The sequence below is a fragment of the Nerophis lumbriciformis genome, linkage group LG34 (assembly GCF_033978685.3).
Source record: "Nerophis lumbriciformis linkage group LG34, RoL_Nlum_v2.1, whole genome shotgun sequence".
In the NCBI taxonomy this organism is placed as follows: Eukaryota; Metazoa; Chordata; class Actinopteri; order Syngnathiformes; family Syngnathidae; genus Nerophis; species Nerophis lumbriciformis.
In genome coordinates, this window is record NC_084581.2 from 13453556 (window position 1) to 13476379 (window position 22824).

General features: G+C 39.0%; 1 protein-coding gene across 1 annotated transcript in view; it reads right to left on the bottom strand.

Moving 5' to 3' along the window:
- Positions 1-22824, bottom strand: part of man1a1 (mannosidase, alpha, class 1A, member 1) — a 226765-nt gene that overhangs the window by 36362 nt on the left and 167579 nt on the right. Inside the window, exon 5 of the mRNA XM_061929641.2 lies at positions 10411-10505. Coding sequence (XP_061785625.2) covers positions 10411-10505 — 95 coding nt within the window. The remainder of the gene's footprint in view (positions 1-10410; positions 10506-22824) is intronic.

Sequence of the window (22824 nt, forward strand, 5' to 3'; positions counted from 1 at the left end):
TACCGTTCTTTGTGCAACTGCAAATGCCGGACGAAGTTGGAAGTACGTTGTTGCCTCTCCATCAGTAATTTTCGAACCGCATGTGTTGCATACTGCAAACCGTTTTGTGTTGACCACCTCGTAATTTTTATACCCAAACAAAATTATTTTAGGTATCATTTTTTGTTCACTGGCGTGTGGTTTGGACATGTCTTCTTCGTTGGTTGTCCTGCAATTTGATTGGATGAATGCTGTGTGATGAAAACAAAGTAGATCTAATTTGATTGGCTGTTGTACTGAGACCACACCAGCTGACACACGCTGATAGACAAGTACACGATGAAAAATACGGAGCGCTCCCGAATAACTTTTTCATCTTTGGGTTTTGGGGAAAGTAGCAAGTCATGTCAAGTCATGTAAATTCAAAAGGCTCAAGTCCAAGTGAAGTCACAAGTCATTGATGTTAAAGTCTAAGTCGAGTTGCAAGTCTTTTTACATTTTGTCAAGTCGAGTCTAAAGTCATCAAATTCATGACTCGAGTCTGACTCGAGTCCAAGTCATGTGACTCGAGTCCACACCTCTGCTTAATTGTGTGGCTATGATCTTCCTGGGCATACATTTTTGGCAGCATTTCTTGTGCAAAATATGCCCGGCTTGGATACTCCAGAACAGTTTTGATTTGGACTTACTAGGTAAACAACTCAAATTAATGTTTTATCCAGATGCAGACATTTGTCTAAATGTGGCCAAGTAGACACATTGTGGGTTTCCTGGACATCGTCTACATCGCTAAAAGAACAATATAAGTAAGAGAATCCATCTGCCATCTTCCACTAGTTTTTTTAATATATAAATCTTGAAAATTATCTTTTCTCTTTTTCGACTCTTTCGTCGTCATTTGGGATGTCTGTTGTGATTTCCCTTCCTGGTTCGATGGCCAGTCCTATCTTGCCTCTGATTGGCCTGTCCTTAACCAATCGTGATTCATCATAGTAAACAACCAACCGATCATGGATGTTCTTATACGTGCAAGCAGGTCTTGGAAGGAGAAAGGGGAGGGGTTTAGTTGCCCATGGAAGGGGGGCGGGGGAGAACAAGGAATACAACAAATAAGCGGCGTTTGGTAATTTTAACATGAAATAAATTATATCAATATTACGATATTTTCTTAATTCATATCTTGTTTAAAAATATATCGATACATCTTACAAACTCGACGTATCGCCCAGCCCTACTCTATACAAGCCAGTGTTTCCAACACAATCAACACAATAAATTACTGCAAATAGATTATTGCATTGCCTGTAAGGTGGCGTTATGCATCAAAACACTGCTTATTAACACAGCTCTTATGCACCTGGTCTGCCAGGGAATACAATGATGTAGCAGGGGAGATCAGTGTTACAAATTTAGCGAGTTTGTCACTGTATTTAGCAAGCATAAAGACCTCTCTACATACCCGTATTTTCCGCACTATAAGGCGCACCTAAAAACCACAAATTTTCTCAAAAGCTGACAGTGCGCCTTATAACCCGGTGTGCTTTATATATGGATAAATATTAAGATTCATTTTCATAAAGTTTCGGTCTCGCAACTACGGTAAACAGCCGCCATCTTTTTTCCCCGTAGAAGAAGCGCGCGGTGCATGCTGGGATATGTGACGTTTCATTTCCATTTGTGTGTTTATGTAAAGACCCCAAAATGGCTCCTATTAAGTGTGTTGTCTGTCTAATTATAAATAATGCAGACGAGGCGTGTTAACTGAGTTCTCAACGTTTACTCACAGCGTGCTCATAACCACATTCTAACTCCCAGCATACAACGCTTCTCAGGGCTACCGCGCATGCTCGTAACTATCGTTGCATGCTGGGTAGTGTAGTTGTTATATTTGCTAGCTCATAACAGCACATTAAGAGACACGCTTACGCGCTTAATTCAATACTCGCCGTCATTCCGGGTGGATTGACAAAAGACCTCCAGCCGCTAGATATTGGTGTCAACAGGGCATTCGAAGCTAGACTGCTAACTGCGTGGGAACAGTGGATGACGAAGAAGCGCGCGGTGCATGCTGGGATATGTGACGTTTCATTTCCATTTGTGTGTTTATGTAAAGACCCCAAAATGGCTCCTATTAAGTGTGTTGTCTGTCTAATTATAAATAATGCAGACGAAGCGTGTTAACTGAGTTCTCAACGTTTACTCACAGCGTGCTCATAACCACATTCTAACTCCCAGCATACAACAACGCTTCTCAGGGCTACCGCGCATGCTCGTAACTATCGTTGCATGCTGGGTAGTGTAGTTGTTATATTTGCTAGCTCATAACAGCACATTGAGAGACACGCTTACGCGCTTAATTCAATACTCGCCGTCATTCCGGGTGGATTGACAAAAGACCTCCAGCCGCTAGATATTGGTGTCAACAGGGCATTCGAAGCTAGACTGCTAACTGCGTGGGAACAATGGATGACAGAAGGCGAACACACCTTCACTAAGACGAGGAGGCAGCGCCAGACGACGCCAACATCTGCCAGTGGATCGTAAATTTGCCCAACTTTTCACTTCGGACACCGAAGACGAAGGATTTACGAATGAAGAATAACTTCAGAAAGTGAGCGCTATGTTTATTTTGTGTGTTGTGACATTAACGTTCGAGCAACATTATGTTGCTATTGCTCTGCACTATTTTGAATTTTACTATGTTTGTGATTGCACATTTGCGTACATTTTGGGAGTGAACAGAGTTGTTAGAACGCTGGTTTTTAATATATTATTAAAGTTTGACTGACCTATCTGACTGTTTTTTTGACATTCCCTTTAGCGCAGCGTAGGCGCGGCTTATAGTCCGGGGCGGCTTATTGGTGGACAAAGTTATGAAATATGCCATTCATTGAAGGTGCGGCTAATAATCCGGTGCGCCTTATAGTGCGGAAAATACGGTAAATGTATTTGTATTCAGATTTTTTTCACCTTAAATTTACTCCTGACATGCAGGCCAGCTTGACATACCGGTGGAGTAAACCAAGGATGTGAAAAGTGTGACCTGAGGGACATTCGTGGAGCGCGGCTTGTTTTTTAATGAGCCTGTGGCACATTGTAGAAATAGAATAACAAAACAAACAAAAAACCCAAACAAAAACAGAAAAATAGACCAAATATGCATATTTTATTAACAAAAGCTGACATGTTGATACTGATAACTAATAATAATAAAGGTTTGCCTTCAAATATATGGAGAACATTTTATAGCCTTTTTTTCTTCAATTATGTGCATACGTATGCCAATTGTACAAACTTGTATACATTTTTCTCTTGTCCCCGTCTTTGTTTGACTTTAGAGTTACTGCTTTACATTTGACCCTCGGAACAACCAATAACTTGGAAAACACAATCTAAGACAAGGGTGTCCAAACATTTTCCATCAACAGCCTGCACGATGACAAAAAAAAAGTATCTGGGGGCCACCGATTACCCCCGCCAGGAGATTGTGTGATCGCCAGGATGTGTCTGTCAGTTACATAACTTATCTAACATATCCCAAAAAGTTAAAAGTGGATTTCATGAAGCTTTCAGGAAATTTCAGGCATGGAATAGGAACAAGTGATTATATTTTGGGGGTGATCCTGATCATTTCTATTTTGGTACCTTTGTTATGAGGCTCAACTTCATGTTTGTATGCTAACAGCTCAACATCCACCCTCAGGTGCTAGAAAGGAGCTAGAAAACAACTCCAATGTGGGGGGCATCCTCTGGTGCCTTAACAATAAAAAACATAAGCTCTGATATCCTGCTCCGAACCGGCACTGGAACCGTTGAAGTGTAAAAAGGGTAAGAGATAAAGAGAGTGGATAGGGTTCACTCGGTTTATTACATTACGCTATAAATAACTCAAAAAGTTAAAAGGCATTTGGAACAAATAATTACATTTTGCGAGCGATTCGAAACACTGTCTGGATTTAGGATTTTTTGGGGGGGAATTATTTACAATGTGAGATAGGGCCTGGTGGAGGTCTGTGCCCTGAGTGTTTTTCAAGTTTGATATTCTTCAGCTTTTATTTTGCTAAAACCAAGGCAACAAAAATCTAAATTCACTATGTCGTTAAATATATTTGACACAGCTTTGTGATATAGTTGACATAGCAAATAGTTTGTAATTATTCTGTTGTGAGGTCATGTTTAATTTTGTCCTTACAAAATACCACGGCTCGATAGAAAAAGAGCTGTGGGCCACAAATGCAAATCAGGACCTTGGGCACACCAGATCTAGGACTAAAGTCTGTGCCATGTTTTATTGTTGGTAAGTTGTACAATAAACAACAGGAACTCGTAGATTTTCTTGTTACTTATAATGAAGATACTGGGTCAATCTGGGAACAATGAAGCAGCCCAGGAAAGACAAGGTAGGAATTCAGTAGGGAGCAATAAAAAGATGAGGATGGAAAAAGAAGTGTCTTTGTTTCTTACACTTTCCTACTATGTGTGTCAAGGACCAACAGCAAGTAGAGCATCCTCTTCTGAACACACTGATTCAACTCTCAATGTCACCTCCATCTAACAACAGTGTGAATGCAGGCAGTCATTAGGACACACCTGCAATTCCCTTTAAATCAAATCCTCTCAGGAGCGTCCTCATGTGGAGACGTAACTCCCCTCCAACCTCCTACTCTTCCTCCTGGGGTGTTTCTCAATCCAGAGTTCGCTTGCCCGTGTAAACAGAGAACATTTTTATTTGTTACGGCACGTTTATCCCCATGACGACCAGGTTTTTAATTAACGGCTGACAAACTGTGGCGTGTCGTGGTTCCCTCCGGTGACGGGAGGGAGCAGGGGAGCGAATAGAGCCAAAGAGCCAAAATGGAAGACCCGGGCTCTCTTCATTCGGTGTAGTTGCAAAAAAGAGTGGAACAAAAGCAGCAAGCCTGGTAGGAATAATAGGTAACTCATTTATCTATGAATTATGGGTCGGTTCTTTTACTTCATAAACTATGGAGATTACATTGACGCAATGAAATGTGAACTAATAAAGTATAGTTTGAGAAAACAATGGAAACGAAGACAAGCAAAGTCTAGTATGACACCACACTGTTACACAGGATGCTTAAAGTATCAGTAGAGTGGAAAAACAAGTTGACTTTATACGCGTAATTGTGTTTCATTGTATTCATTAAACCATATCCAATTGTATTTAAAATCCACAAAGTATATGAAAATACTGTCTAAACATCACAAAATGCCTCACATTCAGTCAGCCATTTTGAATATTAGGCTCTGAACGTGTTCGGTAATTTCTGTAGATTGACATCACTGGACTAACACTTCTGCACTCTGACTATAGTATCAGATCAGTCATACTGGAAATACGCAAAAATTAGACAGAGATGTGCTGTCTTTCATTCACAATCTCTATATAAGACATGAAAACATATGCTTTTCTTTTTTTATGCATTCTAAGTCGTAAATAAATAAATACATAAAAAGTCCACTAACATTCTAGTCAATGAGGGCTCTCTATTTCGCCCAGGAAACCCTCGAAAGAACATTCCAAAACCCGCCAACAATACTCTATATACATACTGTGACCTGAATATTAACCAAATATTAGCAATGTTGTTATTATAAGCGCTAACGCAGAAGAACCAATTAAAAAAAAAATCATGCCTCTCATCTGGATATTAGGAGGATTTAGCCATAAATGTAGAAGTTCTTGATCTGTAACATTCAATGAATACCTGGAGATTGACACAAACACACACAACCGAAGACAGTGTCTGCAGGGAAACTTGTCCTTGTTAACTTGTTGTGTACATCATGATTAATTCTTCATGTAAACGGGAAGATATGGACATCCTATCAGTCGTCATCGAAGTAAGAGCAGACATCGTACAGTAAGCTATTCTTTTATTATGTTTGTATTTCTTGTTTAGCACTTAGCAATACTGCTACATGATGCTATAGTGTTTCACTAAAGCTGGACCTGTTTAGCACAGCTTCTAAAACTTGTAGCTCATCGTCCTTATAATTAGGGTCAACAGTATACGTTTCTGGATCATAATTTTCCCCAAGTAATCGTTGTTGGTTCTCACAAAGTCTGCATGATTTGCATTGTTGTTGGTGATGAAGGGATCTGTGGTCCCTATCTCGACGTCATGCGATGACATGTCTGGCTCGCTCATTATCTCTCAAATTGGCTCGGGAATCTACGAGATTGATACTATTTTGACCATATCTATTTACTCGCCTACCTTGTAAGTCTTTCGGGGTCATACATCAGATATATATGATAATAGCTTCAATATAGGCACAACTTGTTTTTCCAATCTACTGGTACTTTACCTAAATGTTATTTGAGTTTACAGTATTGTTTGTATTTCGACACAGGCTTTCTTCCCCGGAAGTGAAAACCAGTGGTGATCAACCAAGCTAAGATAGCTGTTGTACAGCAAGAAGCGCGCAAATTATCTGAGTACAAAAGAGGCCTACATCTTCCTGCAAAAAGCAGATACGAGCAAAAAAATCAAACTATGCAATGGAATAGATCCCTATACCCTATGAACTAGTGTGCTCCAGACGCCATTCTACACATCAAAACAGATGGAAACTTGGAAAAGCATGAAGGTCTACAATTTGTTTGTGTGCTGGGTCAAGGAAATTGGTATCAAGACTTTCCCCAGATAAACATGCATAGTTTTTGCTCGGGTAGGTTGCATTTCATGATTTAACTTTGTGTCTACTGATATGTTTGCACATGCTGTTTTTCCCCGTCTTTATTAAAATATAACTATAGATGTCAACATTGTGTATGTGCTCAAAGCTTCATATATGATTGTTGCCTTTGGTAAAAGCTTAACTAAGGTTTTGCTCACATTTGCGCGCTTTTCGAAACACTCGTAGCAAACGTGTTTGAGAAATACAAATAACATCAAGATAATACCTAAATGGGAAATAATAAACGCTAAAAGCATATCAAACAAACCTTTAAAGAAGTGATCACTGCAAACCCATACGCTCTTCTACTCTGCTCTCTTGGACTGGAGTGTGAGCTGCATGCTTTTCTCGTTGGTGTTTCGTAAAATCTTGCACTCTTCTGCACTTTTTGATGATCTCTCAAGGAACTCTGAGGAAACGTTTATCCTTTCCGCGATTTGAACGATTCGTACAGCCGAAAACAACAAAAGCATAAGTAATTTTTTCTTTGAGAAAGGCTAAATGGCGCCTCGTACCCATTGAAAACAGAGCTAGCTTGACCACCACACATATTTATTGGGTGGGAAGTGAGCCGGACGTGACATCAGTAAAATCCAAACAATATACGGTACTACTTCTTTGTTGAAGAATAAGTACTTAATAACAATTATGAAAAGCATCTCACCAACACAGCATGAAAAAATGGTTAAAATAGGCTTTATTCAGGAAGTGATCAGGGATTTGATTGGTTAGACCGAGAACCGGAACATTTTTGGCTGAGAGAGTCATTAAACCTAAATATTTTAAAATGTATTTCTGAGAGAGCCATGTGATATTTTATAACACTGAATACAACTAACGGTGTGCATTTTAAGATAAACAATTTCATGGTATAATGAGTCTAAATGTATTCTTCATAATAACGTTGTTGTACTGAAGCAAACCAATACAAAATCAAATACTTTTTACGTCTTACCTTTAATGCAACGTGTCAATTTGTCGCTCCAAATTTGACCGTTTCATTGAGAAAATGTTATCATTGCAAATTTGACACGCCAAAAAACCTGCTTTCTCCACAAAGGCAAATTTCTCTGCACATACTGTGTGTCCTGAAATCTACCGTACTTTTTCTTCTTTTCGCCATCTTCTTTTCAAAAATGTTTTATCCACATATACTGTACTATTTAGCTGAATATTTAAATCTTGGCCACACATGAGTAGCTGTGATTGGCTCAAGTCTTGCAGGTAGATGAAGCCAAACCCTGGCCTGAACTCAAGTGGCAGAGCATGGATGGATGGATGAATTAAAATGCTTGAGAATGTTTTAAAATCGCTAAGATTTATCTGAAAGCCATATGCAGTTATCAAAAGAACCACATCGAGGCATAGGTTACCTACCTCTGGATTAGACAGCTGCTGTGCGTGTTTGAGTATTATTTCGAGACAAATTACACAATCACAAAAGAGAGATGTTGTGGGGTTGGAGCACATTTGCAAGGTTTTGCATAATCTGTGGGGATTGGTTGCATTTGAGAGAATTGGTGGAATCACAACATTGCAATATCCTGATTAATTTGTTTTGTGCCATTTTGTTTGGTGTTGTGTCACGAGATTACTCTAATTGCAGTTGTCGGCCACCCAAAATGTTTAAATATTCGACCAAAAAAACTAAAAACAAATCTGTCTGGAGCCGCGAAAAAAATAAAATCCTTATATAAGTCTTTTTAATGAAGGCTGTAAGTGTCTATATTAGCCTACTATCAAAATGACTATGTACGCTACAAATACATAATAAGCATTCATGATTGAATGTTTATTTTCCCCGCAGTGTGCCCTGGAGAGAATAATGCATCACATGACGACCCTGCTTTAGGATGGTGCTTTAAGTTGAATTTCTATTGCGATATGAGTGTATTGTGTTTCATTGCAGTGATGAAATTATAGAAATACAATAAAGAAATCAGATTTTGGATATCATTTTTGTTTTGAGTAATTCTCTTCCAAAACACTAAGGGGCAGTGTCTCCAAAAGGAGCAACTGCAGCCGTTGTTGACTAGATTCTGTATTTCTTTCCTGTGAAGCAAGATGATAGACGACAACCACTGAACCACAACATGGACATATTTGTCTACACTAGAACTAATCATTCACAATCATCAGTTTACTTTTAATGGACGTTTTAATAAACAGAGGAAAATACCTTCGTGAATATGGACTGTGCAACTTCTAAACGAGACATGGCAAAGGACGCTATTATTATTTGCAACGCTATTCAGTCGTTCGGGACATGGGGCAAGAGAAAGCTATCATGTAATTGTAAATGAACAAAACTGTTATAACGGCATGCTGGTGTAAATCTGTATGGTCATGTTCAGAGTTCAGAAGTGTTTGTAAGAGGTGGAGAATGAGAAGTGTTGTGGGTGAGAGAAAAAGATGTGTGCGCACGAGAAAGAATATGTGTCGGAATTGAACCTATTGGCCTGATTCCGGATAAGCGGTTGAAGATGAAGATGAAGAGAGAGAGGCACAACATTGGCAATAAAAGTTAAAAAGAGTGTCGTACTTTCTGACTTCTTCTGGACGCAACACAATAAGATGAAAAACTCAGTAATTTTTTTGACCGGTATGTACACAATATCAGTTTTCCTGTAAATGTTTAATCACGGTTATTTTATTTCATACAATAATTTGTGCATTCTAAGCTTTAAAGTCAGTGCAAAACACAGCAGCATTCTCTTCTCTTTTGACACACACAATACAACGCAGCCGATCGGACCTGAGCATCACAACACAATAATATCCCTATGTGTCATTCTAAATATATCCTGACAAATATCAAAAATCACTTTATAAAAACAGTAAATGTGTTACTAAATATGTGCCTTTGACAAAATTGTGTTCTTACCCATTTAATGTGACTTCTGTTTTCGGACATCACTGGACAACCTCTCAACATTGATAAAATGTAACTTTAATATTCATGCGGGACTGCAAGATCTTATCTGGCGGGTGGGGTGTTTGGATTTGATGTAGTTCATGTTCAGGCACAGGTATTGGTTTTGATTGCAACAGCCAACTGCCTGGCACCTCGCTATGCTTAAAAACATGCGTGTCGCAGGCTGACGCAAATCTTTGTTGACAGAAATGTTACAATTATATACTTATTCTACATATTTTAACAACGTTGGAAAACATGTCATGTTTGTCTTCCTGCAGAAAGCATGTTAAAAATCATTAGGGACGGCGTGGCGCAGTGGAAGAATGGCCGTGCGCGACCCGAGGGTCCCTGGTTCAATCCCCACCTAGTACCAACCTCGTCATGTCCGTTGTGTCCTGAGCAAGACACTTCACCCTTGCTCCTGATGGGTGCTGGTAGCGCCTTGCATGGCAGCTCCCTCCATCAGTGTGTGTGAATGGGTAAATGTGGAAGTAGTGTCAAAGCGCTTTGAGTACCTTAAAGGTAGAAAAGCGCTATACAAGTACAACCCATTTATCATTTATTTATTTAAAAAAAAAATCCCATCTTTTTTACATTTTATACATTTTTGAAAAAGCTCCAGAGAGCCACTAGGGCAGCGCCAAAGAGCTGCATGTGGCTCGAGAGCCGCAGGTAGCCGACCCCTGCTCTCATGTAACTTGGCTCAATGTATGTTGCTTTAGATCACCACCACTATATTTCTGAAACGTTCAAGGCATACAAACAAACCAGCAGTCACCATAGTGGACCACACTGGGAAAACACCTTACCTTTTGAGGTTCAGCAGAGCCCATGGGACGCCAGTGGGCGTTTTGAAGGCTGGAAGCAACTTTTCACCTAGTTCCACTGCCTTCCTACGGAAAACCTGAAAATGAAAAAGAGAGAAATGTATTATTCCTGCTTAAAAGACACCTAAGGGGAAGAACCAGCATTCTCTGCAGTCCTCCGTTTTGGAATTTGACCAACGTTTTAATGAAAATACATGCACAATCTCCACATTTCAAGGACAAGGGTGCAACAGTGACAGATTATTAGAGATGGGTACCATTCACATTTGAAGTAATACAAAGAGTAATAATAATAATGGACTACATTTATATAGCGCTTTTCTATACACTAGCCACTCAAAGCGCTCACAGAGGAGTGAGAATCCATCATTCATTCACTCCACATTCACAATGGTGGTGGTAAGCTACATTTGCAGCCACAGCTGCCCTGGGGTAGACTGACGGAAACAATTTGCGCCTACGGTAGCAAGGGTGAAATGTTTTTCTCAAGGACACAACGGCAGTGACTTGGATGGCAGAGGCGGGGATCGAACCTGGAACCCTCCAGTTCCTGGCATGGCTGCGCTACCCACCGCGTCACGCCATCTCCAGTACCAATATTTAGTACTATTGTTTATTAGTAAAATATAATTTTAATGTAAAGTTTCACTTGCAAGTAGTATTATAGTAGACTTTGCATGCAGTTGAAATTCCAAGACGTTAGATGGCAGTAGTGTAAAGGCTGGGTGACTAGACTGCCAGGAAGCCAGTCTAGTCTAATGGTGTGCCCTACAAAGTCTCTACACTATAAGTATTGTTCTTACCAAACACTTACTGTTTGGGCTAGTGTTTAGTCTACAAACGGACATGACGTCATGTGCAACAATGGTATGAATATGGTGCGTTTGAGTTTACGTCAATAAATATCCGTTAATACTGATGGAATTCGATCGGTACGAAAACCAATGTACCAATAAATGCGGCCCTTGCTGTAAAAAGTTTAGACCTCCCCCTCAAATGTTCCGTTGTCTGTTAGCCCCCGACAAGCAAGCAGTGTGTGATTCATTGGGTCATGTATCATCAGCAGCATTGACTTGTAGGCATCTCTGCAGGGTGGAAGGATGAGTTAAAGATGAGTGAAGCAGCAAAGCTCAAGAGGTATCTTGTCAACAACAGAGTGGCACATCCCCACATACCCACACATTTGGTTTTTGCTCTGAAGGCATTATTTGTGTCCTGGTGCAAGGCCACACAGTCATATATAGTGTTAAAAATGTATAGACGCGCTGCTTGCTGCCTCTTAGACAAATGGCCAAACAGTCTAGATGCAAAAGTCAATGCCAGCTTATAGATTCTTGCTTTTTCATTCAAATGACTTTCTGACATGACTTTCTGCTCTTTTCACGCCAAGCTGGCACTGTTGATGCCAAATTACCCCACAGTGATAGGTGAGTAAGTGTGTGTGTGTGTACGCACTGTGGAGCTGTATTGTAACAAGGCGTCAGAGCCCAGTGATTAATGCCTTTAATAACACGGGGAGCACACTGCAGGGGAGAATAAAAACACTTTCAGGAATGCACAGAAGAATAAATTAAATACGCCCCGTGTCCAAGGCCATCAAGCAAAGTGCCAACGAGCTTTAATAAGCAAATGAATTATACAGAAAGTGAGGTGCACGCAAGCGTGATGCCGGTGGACTGATATCATTAGTAAAAAATAAAATCTCATGTTGATCATCCCATTTCACACCTGAACGCTGGTGTGAAAACATCTACGAGGTGAAGAAACAACATCGTGACAGAACATGTGAGTGCATTCATCAATCCTTGGGACAGGGGTGAGGTTATCACACCAGGGACAAACCCAAAGCTTCTTACAAGTTCAGAAACGATGAGGACAAACCATTTATCCAGTGAGAGCAAGAGAGTTTGCTTCCAAAATGAGAGAGGAGGTACCAGATTGTCTTTAAAAGAAGCAAGGAGTGATGCAGATGAAGGAAACGCCACATGGCCTCAGCAGTCGGGGTAATTTCCGAAGAAAGTTAAAAAGCCTCATCAGCACAAACCATCTGGCAGGTTAGATGCTAACTAAGCAGTTAAACATAACATTTGTTTCACTAAAGTGTAGACAGGAGAAGATTTGTACACATGATGGTTGTTGAAAGGCCTTCTTTAATATTTATTTCTTAGTAAACATGGTCACCCAACTAAAACCCTTGGTTGCTTAAAGGAATTTTTGGAATTTTGACAATCATTCGCAGTCCTTATGTAAGACAAGAACACATGTTTTTTCTCTTTCTAAATACTAAATAAATGTGATCAAAAGTCCGCTTACATTGGAGACTATGAGAGCCGCTCTATTCTGCCTATAAAACCCTTAAAAAAACATTTAAACACCTTCATTAAGGTTTTATATACATGCTGTGTGTATATATGTAATGTAGTAATGGGTAAAATTCATAATAACCTTTTATATTTACGTACCGTAATTTTCGAACTACAAGGCACACTTAAAATCCTTTCATTTTCTCAAAAATCGACAGTGCGCCTTATAACCCGGTGTGACTAATGTTAAGAATAATTCTGGTTGTGCTTACCGACCTCAAAGCTATTTTATTTGGTACATGGTGTAATGATAAGTGTGACCAGTAGATGGCAGTCACACATAAGAGATACGTGTAGACTGCAATATGACGCCAGTAAATAACACCAAAACGTTAAATGTTCCATTGAGAATATAGAACATTAAACTTGGCGCTCAAAAATCTGTCAAAATGTTTTTAGTACGACTTTGGTAAGCTATGAAGCCGATTGATGGATTGTCAGAGCATTACGGCTACAGTAGTCAGACGTACTCTTCAACATACAGGTATAAATATGGTGTGTGTATAAGAACCACAAAATGGCACCTATTAGCACAGTGGTCCCCAACCACCGGGCCGCGGCCCGGTACCGGTCCGTGGATCGATTGGTATTGGGCCGCACAAGAATTATAATATATATATATATATATATATATATATATATATATATATTTATTAAATCAACATAAAAAACACAAGATACACTTACAATTAGTGCACCAACCCAAAAAACCTCCCTCCCCCATTTACACTCATTCGCACAAAAGGGTTGTTTCTTTCTGTTATTAATATTTCTGGTTCCTACATTATATATCAATATAGATCAATACAGGCTGCAGGGATACAGTCCGTAAAAACACAAAAATAATCCCCCCCCGGTCCGTGGGACAAATTTTCAAGCGTTGACCGGTCCGCAGTTACAAAAAGGTTGGGGACCACTGTATTAGCAGACATTATCTGGCATTTTGTTTCGCAATATCATGCAAAACCAACTTTTCTTACCTTCTGGTACCTGCTGATATGTATTTTGGATCTGCATAAGTCCTGAAAATGTGCGTGCGGCGACGCCATAGTCAATAAGCTTCTTCTTTTTCTCTATCTTCTTTTTAAGGGGCAATAATTATCCCATGTTGCCATTTATAATAAAAGGTAGCGTAAAGTTTGAACTTATATCTTGCTATGAAAATGCTAAAAACTACCTGTGTAGTGGGTTTACATAATTCAACCACAAAACTTTACTTATAGAGAGTTCCGGTAGGACGGTTTTTCACGGGACCCATTTTCGGTGTTGTTGCACTAGTGAGTTACGGATGAGAAGATGCTGCTCTGTTATTGATTTATGTAAAGTCTGAATGTCATTTAAACAGTTAGCTGCATAAGTCCTGAAAATTTGCGCGCGTCCGCCTTTGTAGTCGGTACCGACGCCGTAGTCGATAAGCTTCTTCTTTTTTCTATCTTCTTGTTATGAGGCATTAATTCTCTGCTGTTGTCATTTCTAATATAAAGTAGTGTAAAGTTCTTACTTATATCTGTCAGTAAACTGGCCATGAAAGCGCTGAAACTTAACTGTGTATTGAGTTAACATTATTCACCCAAGGAAATTTTGTTATTAGAGAGGGGGACGGTTTTTCACGGGACACATTTCCGGCGTTGTTATTGCACTCGTGAGCAACGGATGAGGATATGCTGCTCCGTTATTGATTTAAGTAAAGTCTGAATGTCATTAAAACAGTTAGCTCCATCTTTTGACACTTCTTCCACTCCCGTCCTTGACACCGCTATAACAAAGATGACGGGGAGAAGACGCTGTCGAAGGTGAGCCATGTAAATAAGACCACCCACAAAACGATGCATCCTGAAGCGACGGTCAGAAGACGACTTGTAGATGGTCTGTAAAACATAATCTTTGCAACATTTGAAAAAAACCACCATTACATGTTATGTACATCACAAGAAAGTGTTTTCAATTTAGAAAAAAATCATAATATGACCTCTTTAATGCGCCTTTTAATCCGGTGTGCCTTTTGTATGAATATAGACCTGATTAGACCCGCTCATCGGCTGTGCGCCGTATGGCCTGGAAAGTACGGTATTTTAGGAATACGTGGAATCACATACGAATCACAACGTTTTATTTCAACTACATCACTACTTAAAACTCACTGCAGACTTCATGTGACCCAACAAACATAATAAAACATCACTTACTGTACATGGTCTGCTGTCATTAGGATGTCGACTGATAGAATCTGGTTTTATGTGTCATGACCCATTGCCCGGGTCATGACTTGGTTTATGTTTAGTGTTATTCTTCCTATGTTTAAGTCTAGTTTTGTTCCCCATGTGCTTGTTTGTGTTATTGGTTACACCTGTCTCTCGCCCTGGCCCTGCTTTCCTCCAATACGTTCTCTTCTTCTACTTGTGTTTAGTCCAGGTGTATTCAGTTTTCTAATTAGTCAGTGCATTTAGTTCTCTGTTTGTTGTCCTGTCTTTGTGTCGATCGTCGTATGTCTTTTCCTTGTTGTTGAAATAACCGTGTTTCTTCACCTTGCGTCCCTGCAATTGGATCCTCCTCACCAAGCCTCCACTTCCACAAATGTGACACTATTCCTATTTGGATGAAGAATGACTCATAATCTTTGCGAAGAAAAGGGGGGTGGAATCAAGCGTCTTTTCATGTCGTTTTTTTGTTGTTGCCATATCCGGGTCTAAATTGGCTGTCAAAGTGTACCAAGTTGTCGGATTACATCCTCATTTTCTACTATCCAGGTGAGATGCATGAATTATGTTTTACAATAAACTTCTACGAGCAGTGAAGCGAGAAAGCAGCTGACGGGCGGAATAGAGGACCTCCCAATGGCTCCTTTGTGAGTGGACTTTTATATACGAGTTAAAATGCATTAAAAAATACATCTGTCGTCATGTCTTTTACAATGGTTGTGAACGATTAACAAAATTCCCAAAAAAGTGCTGTTCCCTTTTAAAGTACCAGGAGAGTGGAAAAACATGTTGCCTCTATATTGAAGCTATTATTATATACAACACCAAAATACTTCCAAAGTTTGCGAATAAATAGATATGATCAAAATTGTGTCAATCTCACGGAGACTCCTGAGCCACTTTGAGAGATAATGAGGAAGCCAGTTGCGTGATCGCGTGACGTCGCGCTAGGATCCAAAGATCCCTTCCCTATCAACAGCAGTGCTAATCAAGCAGATTTAGTGAGAGCCAACAACTGTTACTTTTGCAAAAATAATGATCCAGGGCCTTATATTTTTGAGCCTGAACACAAAGAGGATTAGCAATAAGTTTTAGAAGCCAAGTGATGGATGCAGTTCCATTGCGACATTAGCATCCGCAGCATTGCTAGGTGTTTAACGTACAGACTAACAATAACTAAATAAACTGGAATAAAACAAACACTTACTGTAATATTTCCACTCTCGCTGGGATGCTGACCGACAGGACGCTCACATAATTCCGTTTGGATAAAGATTCAATCGCAATCCTCAAAGGGTATAAAAAAGTTCCTGCAGGAAGCGTCTTGTGGGTTCTATTTCGCCATCTCTGAGGATGTCAAAGTCCACCAGCCTGTCAGACCAAGGCCACATTTGTCTACTACCAGGTGATAGGTGCATAAATGATCATCTAGAATTTACTTTTAGCGAGTTTGAGACGAAGCAGAAGAAGCCATTGGCTCAGTGTGTCAACAAAAGCAGCGTAAGCTAGCAATAGCTCACTGCTATCAATTCACCGCTAAAATAGTCTGTCTGCATTGGTGCTTATAATACCAATATCAGTCATATTTGGTTATTTTCAAGTCACAACATTTAAATGGAATATTGTTGGCAGATTCTGGATGTTTTTAGAGAGAGTATAATAAGCGCAACAGAGGACCCTTGATCTGTTGAATCAATTGTTAGCTATTAATTTACGATTTTGAATGCATAAAAAAAGCCAAGCACGTGTTCTTGTCTTGCATAAGGATTGTGTATGATGAACACATCTGTTTCTAAATTTTGCGTTTTTCCAGTATGACTGATTTGGTAAAATTGTCAGAGTGCAGATGCATTACTACAATTTCCAAAAATAGCCAAAGGTATTCAGAGCGCAATATTCAAAATGGCTGACTGAATTTGTGGCATTTTGTGATGTTCAAACAGTGTTTTCACAAACTTTGCGGATTGGAAATACAATTGGATATGATTTAATGGATACAATGAAATAAGCATATAAAGTCAACTTGTTTTTCCACTCTACTGGTACTTTAAGCCTAGTTAATATTTCTACATAACTCCTGCCTCACCTCACTCTTTGGGTTTCTGGAACAGATTCATTTGATTTCTTAAGGGCAAAAATTGCTTCGGTTTTCGTACGAGTCAGTCTTTGTCTGAACTTTTTGGAATGGATTACGAAAGAAAACCGAGGTATGACTGTATATCAAAATTATTGCATTTATCGTTATACCAAGATTACATCATGTCATGAATTGATAGTGATCGAGATGTTTGTACCGAGAAAAGACGACTATGGTCAAAGTGTGGACATTATTTCTGCGAATTTTAACTAACCAAATGATGTTAATAATAGTGATATATGTGGTAATTCTGATCACAATAATAATGGTATCAATTGAGCCTACCTATTAACTTATTGTCTTAATGAAGAACATGATGTCACCTGTGGCACTCGTCTTCCAGGCAGAACAATGCAACATTAAATTAGGAGTTCAGAACATTCCAAAGGGGCTTCTCACACTAAGATTAAAATGGGTTAATTGATCATTAACTGGTCAATTTACTCAAAATCAATCAAGACAAATGGCTTCCATCATCACGGTGCTATTGATGCGCTTACATAATGCATGCATCAACCCTGCTCATGTGAGAGTCATAGAATTCTAATTAATAATATGACTTGTAATGACTTAGTGGATGGCAAACACAGGAATGGCCAAAAAAATTCCGTAAAGAACTAGAAGTAGGACACATTCTTCATTCCTGGTCTGTTAATCACTTATCTCAGCGGGTTTTAAATGTCCACCAGTATCTCTCTCTGTCTAGTGGTCCACATTCTATGACCTGAATCACTGTGTGTCACTTTTTATATGTATTTCTTACTTGTACTGTCTGTTTCTCTCCAGCAGACATTTAGAGGATCATTCTACTTTACTGTCTGGATGCACTTTTAGATGACCTTCTCAGAGCTAATAATAAACGATGAGAAAATGCATGTAGCTCATAAAAAACCCCATCCTATTTATGATTATGTCCTTCTCGGCCCCTTCTAGATAAGTTCTAATTCTCCAAGCCTGCTCAGAGGGTATTTTTATTGAGAAGGTGGGTTGGAAGTCTGCGTCTTATATCAGGGTCAATTAAAGGGTACCTATTATGCAAAACCAATTTTTCTTACCAATTGGTACCTGTCTTTGTGTATTTGTAATCTGCTTAAGTCCCGAAAATTTAAAATCAAAACCATGGAGGCATAGCAGAGATATTTATAAAACAATCTTGCTTTCCTTCTTACTTCCAACCAACGAGCCGTTTGGAATTTGCCCCAATTGTGACGTCAGCGGATGTCTCCATATATGGTTGAAATTTACCCGAAGTGCATGAGTCCACCAATGTAGTCAATAAGCGCCTTCTTTTTCTCTATCTTCTTGTTGTGTGGCAGACTGGCTCGTACATGCGCATGCAATCTGCGCTGTTGCCATTTCTAGTCAAAAGTAGTGTATAGTTTGAACTCAGGTTGTCCCGATACCAATAATTTAGTACCGGTACCAAATGTATATAGATACTTTTCGATACTTTTCCAAATAAAGAGAACTACGAAAAACGTCAATATTGGCTTTATTTTAACAGAAAATCTTACACTATATTAAACACTCACAGTCAAAGAACAATTTTACAATGTTAAAATATAAATTAAAAGGCATTAAACACATTGGACTTGTCTTGTTGCACCCAAATAACAATTTACAATTTTCCATATTACATATAGTCTGCCATAATCAAGGATTAGGTTAGAATAGAACAGAAAGTTTTGCTGACATTATATTAAATTATTCATGATTTATAGTTGCCACTCCTGGTCTGTGCTTTAAGAAAAATATAATTATTAATTAAGTACTAAAAACTAAACTATGGATACATGTACACAGATAAGCCATTTAGCAGGTAAAACACATTTATTAAAGACAAAACACAAATTGTAAGAATTTGGTAGAAATATGTAGTCATTTCACTTGCATTAGTTGACGCTAATTGGGCGGTCTTAACTCCGCTAATATTTGGCATTAAGCCAAGCCACTGTGTGCACGTCTATGTATCTACATATGCACAGCAGGGGAGCTAGTAAAATGTATTAGAGTAGCGTGTGTGTTTGTGAGAATGGCAATGTGTTGGCTTAGTGACGTCAGTGAGTGAGTGGGCGAGAGAGTACACTGCGCAGTAGAGAGATGTCAGTACAGAAATATGCTTAAAATATTATGTATCCCCTACTAATTGTGATTAATAAAATGAGTCCAAATTCACAAGTTTTGTAGTAGATGATGCTAAGTATGTCCTGAATAAACCACATGAAGTTAGTACATCAATTGAGGAAAATAGAAGGGGGACACGTTTTTTGGCAGCACAGAAATATGCTGAAATATTATGTATCCCCTACTAACTTATTTCTGTCATTTATAGAATGAGTCCAAATTCTCCTGTTTTGTACAAAGCCAAGTCTGTACATATAATCCACATGATGTTAGTACATAGTTTGAGAAAAATAGACGTACGTGGGACACACATTTTCTGGCATAATGTAGTTGTTTTTTTAACATGGAATTGAGTCTACTCTATAGTGTTTGTTCCCATTATATTGGTGTTATTTTTTAATCTGTCAGAAGATGAAATAGATAATAAACCAATTTACAGGATGTTATTAATGTAATTTACAGAAAATTGCAGGCTGACCAACCTCTTTGCTGCATTATACCGTACACAATAGAGAAGCTTGTGCAACGATGTGAATACAAGTACAACACTTAATGTACAGATGATCAAAAGCATTTATTCGGGTAGAAATGTCACATGTTACGCCAACAACAAATCATGAACTTAATAATCCACATCCATATCAATGACACCGCTAATAACACGGAAGTGTTGCCGCTGTCTGAGCAAGGAATTGAGCTCCGCCCCCATGCGCGCTCCCGTGACAGGGGATACAAAATATTTCAGAGATACAGAATTTCACATGACAACAGGTCCAGTTTTGTCCTGCAAAACTAATAATAAAGCAACCAGATTGTCACGAATCGGCGGCCTCGAATTCTGACCGGAAAGCGGAGCTTAGCAGACCCATTGCTGGGTAAAGTGAAGGCTGTTAACCCCGACAAAAACGTTTGCCCTGTGCTCCTCGACTGAGGTCTGCGTGAGAGCCGAACAGCTGCAAAGGTGTAACAACTACATTATACCTGTCACACTTTATAACACCTTGTGCAGATCTGAATGCTTATTATTTAAACGTTTACTTAAGTTTGAAGCAAAGGTGGTAATACTAATCGCCACATTTGGCGAGTCGTGTTTTAAAGCAGCTGTTATGAGAGTAGCGTAAGTGTGTGTATGCTCCTTTAAGAATGGCAGTATGTGGGGTGGGCAAGTAAAGAGAGGTAGCGGTTGCATGTGGAGGAGTGTTAATAACATGGTGGATGTCCGGGTGTGCCCTGTGGAAATTATAAATAAAGTGACCAAGTTGTAACTAATCGACAGCCTCGTCATTCCAAACAAAGAGTGGAGCTTTACGGACCCATTGCCGGGTAAAGTGAAAGGTGTTACCCCCGACAAAACATCGGCCCTGGAGGTAAGGTCTCCCCTGTGCTTCTCGGTTGGATGATCTGGGAGTCGACAAGGTGTAACACAGCACTTGCACTCCCTGTTTAAAGCGTCACATTTATTGTTAGTTTCGAAGCCCAAATACTTCCATATTGCGCTTCACGCACCCTCTTTATTAACCAGTAGAATTACCGTTTTTTGCCATTCTTCCCCACCAAGATGTTATTTCTGTATGCACTTTGTGTGTACATTTTGACACACTCAACATCATGTGTCTCGGCTCTGTAGTCACCGCCACACAGCGGCATTCAGATGAAACAGTGGTACCGGTATTTTTCAAAGGTGGTATAGTACCGATTTCAATTGATTAGTATCGCGATACTTAATTAGTACCGATATACCGTACAACCCTCGTTTTAACTTATATCTGTCAGTGCACAAGCTATGGAAGTGCTTAAAACTACAACATGGTTGATGAGGAGAAGATGTAGTCGAAGTGGAGGCATGTTAATAAGACCGCCCACAAAATTATACAAAATCTGGTAAGTTCGCATACGCACTAAGCAGACTGGAATGTCTATATTGGCAGCCTTATATGAACTTCTTCTTGCAAGCTATATTAGGGCTGCAACTAACAACTATTTTGATAGTCATTAGTTGCAGCATAGGCTCCGTTGTCCAGTACTAAAGTACCGGTAGTCATTGTTTAAGTCCGAAGTAAGCTCTTAAAACAAACAAGTGAACATGTAGGTTCCACAGTGAGCGTGTAACTACAGAAGAGTCCTTATTAGTCCGATTAGGCGGATTATAAATTTAACATCTATTTAATGGCTCTAACTTTTTCATTGACTTTTAAATGTATTCTCAGTGTTTTAAGGCATGTGCTTATGAACAACAAAGAAGACTAATTCATTTGGACATATCCATTTATATTGTTGTAACTGTACTGCTCATTCAGCTGTTACAAACATTAAAATTATTATTAAAATGCTGTCCAAGGAAAGACAAAGTGCTACTAAAAACCTTGTTTAGGTATATAAAAACCAATAAATTAGCAGCAATAAAAACAAACAACATAACACCATATCTAACTTCTTTAAAAAGGAAATAATCATTCTGCGATGATGTTTAAAAATGCCGCACAGTGGTATAGTGACTATTGATCAACTCTTGGAAGATTTAGCACTCTTATAGACTCAATGTATAGAATTGTATCATTTATTATTTTTTTTACATGTTAGCTATTTAATAGATTGTATGTTTAATCTTATGATACCACCGCATTGGTGCCTGATGTCTGTCTCAGTGTGTGTTTGTGTACACTTCTTTAACAAAAACAGGAGGAAAAGTTCTCATACTTTAAATGTTTTCATTGGCCATGTTTTTGCAAGTAGTGGCGTGGATCTGCTTCCGCCCGGAAAAACACGAGTGATGACGCCACGACTATTGTTGACGGCAGTTTTTTTTGGCGACATTTATCGACTAATCGTTGCACCCCTACTCTATATCATACCTGCCAACTTTTGAAATCAGAAAAACCTAGTAGCCAGGGTCCAGGGGCCGCAGGCCCCGGTAGGTCCAGGACAAAGTCCTGGTGGGGGGTTCAGGCTTCGCCCCCCAACACAAAATGATTATTAGCATTCAGACAGGTTAAAATGTTGCTAAAACCATCACTTTTCTATCAGTCACAGTGACTTTTCAAAACAAAAATATTACAGCAAAAATCATATGGGTTGATTGACATGTTTATTCTGTAAGATAACTTCAATAGTTTGAAATTATTTTGACAGTTAATGCCAGTTATCCTGTCAACCTTTCACAAGACTTCAATTTGTTAATTGAAAGTATAAACAGTATAAACACTTTTTACAGTAAACAAATGGTAAAACAGTACTAAACAATTCCATTAAAAAAAAAAATGGTGTCATTATTAACTTTCTGTCCAAGCTTGTATAATCTACTGCCTTGTTCAATTGTAAAAAATATTCTGTGCCTAAAATTCACATTTCTATCACAATTATCATACTGTAAACATGGTAAGCTAACTTCATTAAAATTAATAGTCCTGTCAATAGCATGGAATTACAATTCAAATGTAGTTTTTTTGTAAGCCTTTCAAAAGAATTCAAAATATGAAAAATTAATGAAAATTAATTTAAGCCATCAGACACTTGAAAAGTGGCACATCACATCTCTAATGTAATCATTTTAACTTTTCAACAGAAATAGCACTGC